We start from the raw sequence: 3731 nt of genomic DNA, 5'->3' as shown, positions 1-3731 counted from the left end.
TAGTAGAGACGGGGTTTCACCTTGTTGACCAGGATGGTCTCGATCTCTTGACCTTGTGATCCACCCGCCTCGGCCTCCCAAAGTGCTGGGATTACAGGCTTGAGCCACCGCGCCCGGCCGGTTCTGTTTTGTTTTATTAAATTTGAACTTAAAGTTCTCTGTGAGAAGAGATTTGTATAATAAATTCCCTGAGCCTCTCAAATTAATATTTTAGCAATAGACTCATACTTAGAGCAGTGTTTCTGATGTAATGATACACACAAGGCCCAGTGTTATTCATAGTTTCACCCTTTCTCTTAATTCTTCATTAAAGCATGTTTGAATCCAGGTAGGAGGCATTACAGGGGATAACCTTGAATTTATTTTTGAAGGGTAAATCATTTTCAAGTAGCATTAACTGTTAGTGTAGAGAACAGCATATCCTACAACTGCTCTGTGACAATGACACTATTTTTGCTACTTTAGAGAATAAGTACATTCCTACTTCATTGACTTTAGTGCAAATCTCATTTCCTGGTTTATATCCATTACAAATTAGATATGACCCTGAGAGCAAAATCCCTTAATAAACCTAGGTAAGAGCAATTTGAAGTAATATGATGCTTACTGCAGTGACACCACTAGGTGTGGTGTTTGCATCAAGTCATTTTGGGATACTTTATGGAAATGCTTCCTAGTAAGGAGTTCCCTGACTTCACATTTTACAGAGATGACTCTCTCTTTTTCTCTCTAATGCCTACAAGAACTAGACAGCAAGTCTGCATTTAGTTAGGTGATAACTATCCCCAGCACATGGTGGATTGTTAATGTGAGGTCTGAGGATTCCAGTCATTTGAAACGAATGGCCTCCTAGATTTATGGCATTTTTCTGTATATTGAGAATAGGTAACTAATATAAGTGGTAACTATATTTGCATGTGATTTGTATGTTATAGTTAACATTTAAATTCTCTTAAATGTGCTAAATTTTTTTTAGTTGCCACATTAAGCCTCTTTCTTCTCTAAGGTGCAGAGTAGCTTTCCACCTCAATTTTTGCTTTAATGTCTGAACCCTAATGGGACCATAGTTCAACTAAAAGCACCTAAGTCATGATTGATATTTGCTTCATGTTTGAACAACAAATGTTTTAACCCACTGTCTTCACTAATATTGTAACTACTGTCTTACAGATTGACTTGATGCAAAACATCACAAAGACTCCATATTATACAGTATGCGATTTTTGAGGTATGAGCTTTAGAAACTTACCTCTCATGTGGCATGTACATCAGGCTTTAACTTCAGTTTGATCATTTTGGGGAAATTTATGCATTTCTTTTTTTTCTCTCCATGGTATTTTTAGAATATTAAAGGGGCTGTAGAGGTATTTTTGGATCCTTACTAGGATTCTTAGACTTAACAGATTTTCCTTTTTCACTAAATTGAGACACTAATTCTGGCAGATGATATCTCTTTCAGCTCTTCTAACTAGCCTAACAGTTATGCCTGCTTCTTGGAGTTCAAATCTGCAATTTCTATTTTGTGGTTTTGATTGCCTCATTTTAAGTGCTCATTTCCGTTCTTTAACAGTTTTCTATTTATTGGACTGGGATGATCTTGTTGGTGCTAACAGCCTGACATTGACATTTTTGAAACTGAAGCAGTTAAGATTCTATAAAAATAGAAATTTTGTGTAAATGCTCAACCATTTAGTGCTTTTAGGTTCAGAATGCTTACAACCTGAGTTCTGGTTGGAGATGTTTTGATAAATTTGTATTGAAGTAATTTAGCAACTGGGGAGTTCTTAGGCATTTCTAAGACAGTGGCTCTATTCCAGTGAGTTTTTTGGTTATATTTCTGAAAACCCAAAATTTTTTTTTGGAAAAAAAAAAATCTGTGTTCATAATTTATGGGATTTAAAAACCTTATTTCTAACTAATGGGGAAACTGCTCTTGATTTTTACAGTTTAGTTTGAAATGAGATGCTTCCTAGTTGGAAACAGATTTGTTGATAGCAACAGATTACCTGATTGAAGTGAAGCATTTAAGTTGCTCTATATTGACTGTAAAAACTTGTTTTAATTATATTCATATACTCATGAACTGTTTGTACATTGTCTTTTAGACTGGAGACTTTGAGCTTATTTTGTATTATAGTCATAATAACTTTTAACATACCCTGCAAACTAAGCGTTTCTTTATAATTGGTTATCTTATTTAAGCTTCACAACAACCTTACATGTTAGATATGTATTATCCTCATTTTATGTAAGAGACAACCAAGGCTTGGAGATCAAGTAATTTGTGCAAAGACACACGTATTTTTTCAGTGCTGGCACTGGGATTTGAGCCCAGGTCTTTTTTTAGCTTGTATTCTCTGCTGCCTTATGTTACTACTGTGTCACCAGAAAATGATACAAATATTTAACTCTTAATAGTAAAGGTAGTATAGGAGATATGTAAACATGATGAAAACAGGAAGTGAAGGTATTTTTAAATATTGGCAGACTTCAGTTATCTTTGTGTTTCAGAATTAGTCATGTGCTTATTTTATTCCCTCATCTACTAACAGCTTACTGTGGTATTCATATAGACAAGTTCACACCCTGTCAGAAAAGGTTATAAACTCGTTTATGTTTCAGTCCCCTTTCAGAAAGAAAGTAATGGTATGCTCTGATTTATATAGATACATGTTAAATGTGCTGTTTTTAGATACATTAGGAACGTCTTTTCTTTTTGTTTTTTGAAGTGGAGTTTCGCTCTTGTTGCCCAGGCTGGAGTACAATGGCAGAATCTTGGCTCACTGCAACCTCCACCTCCCAGGTTCAAGCGATTTTCCTGCCTCAGCCTCCTGAGTAGCTGGGATTACAGGCATGCAGCACCATGCCCACCTAATTTTTTTTGTATTGTTAGTAGACATGGGGTTTCTCCATGTTGGTCAGGCTGGTTTCAAACTCCCAACCTCAGGTGATCTGTCTGCCTCAGCCTCCCAAAGTGTTAGGATTAAAGGTGTGAGCCACCATGCCTGGTCAGGAATGTCTTTTCATTAGTTTAAAAAAGTTATGCTCCATTGAGTTAATATTTTAGTGCTTATAGACAGTATACTCAGAATATTCTTGTACATTTTTCTTGAAATTCCATAGATTTTATTTTCCCTTAGATTAGAAGTACTTAGCTTTATCTATGAACAAGTGGACTCTGAATATTAGAAGCTGCTTCGTTATGGGGTCTTAGTCATTTTAGTATGCTGGGTTATGAATTTCATGAAGTTTGAGATTGAGATCCTTTAGAAGTAATGACTTGGCTGGGCGCAGTGGCTCACGCCCGTAATCCCAGCACTTTGGGAGGCCGAGGCATGCGGATCACATGAGGTCAGGAGTTCAAGACCAGCCTGGCCAATATGGGGAAACCCCGTCTCTATTTAAAAAAAAAAAAAAAAAAAAAAGTAATGATTTGTACCAGTGAGATATTCAAGTTTCATTGGACCTATTCTCTTCATTCAATATTAACAGTGATTACAGTAAGTACAGACCAAGGTATCCAACTAATTGAGCCCATGCAAAATTTTATATTTAGTATTTTTGGGAGCAAGGAAAGGCTTATACACTCTAAACAAAATAAAGGCCGGGCGTGGTGGCTCACGCCTATAATCCCAGCACTTTGGGAGGCTGAGGCGGGTGGATCACGAGGTCAAGAGATCGAGACCATCCTGGTCAACAAGGTGAAACTTCGTCTCTACTAAAAATACAAA

At 36.6% G+C, this 3731-nt stretch overlaps 1 protein-coding gene across 3 annotated transcripts in view; it reads left to right on the top strand.

Moving 5' to 3' along the window:
* The window catches only part of LOC108308453 (serine/threonine-protein kinase SMG1-like), a 43065-nt gene that overhangs the window by 26934 nt on the left and 12400 nt on the right, over positions 1–3731 (top strand). Inside the window, exon 2 of one of the 3 annotated variants that reach the window (XM_017534267.2) lies at positions 1171–1228. The exons of 1 other annotated variant lie outside the window; for it this stretch is intronic. In XM_017534267.2, the coding sequence (XP_017389756.1) occupies positions 1215–1228 (14 nt within the window). In that variant the 5' untranslated portion in view covers positions 1171–1214. Of the gene's footprint in view, positions 1–150; positions 1229–3731 lie in introns of those variants that run through there. One more of the 3 variants, XM_037740534.1, reaches the window with a different exon arrangement.

Source organism: Cebus imitator, unplaced genomic scaffold (genome assembly GCF_001604975.1).
Source record: "Cebus imitator isolate Cc_AM_T3 unplaced genomic scaffold, Cebus_imitator-1.0 Scaffold85, whole genome shotgun sequence".
Classification (NCBI taxonomy): Eukaryota; Metazoa; Chordata; class Mammalia; order Primates; family Cebidae; genus Cebus; species Cebus imitator.
Note: the sequence above shows the minus strand (reverse complement) of the source record. Positions and strands in the feature narration are given on the sequence as shown.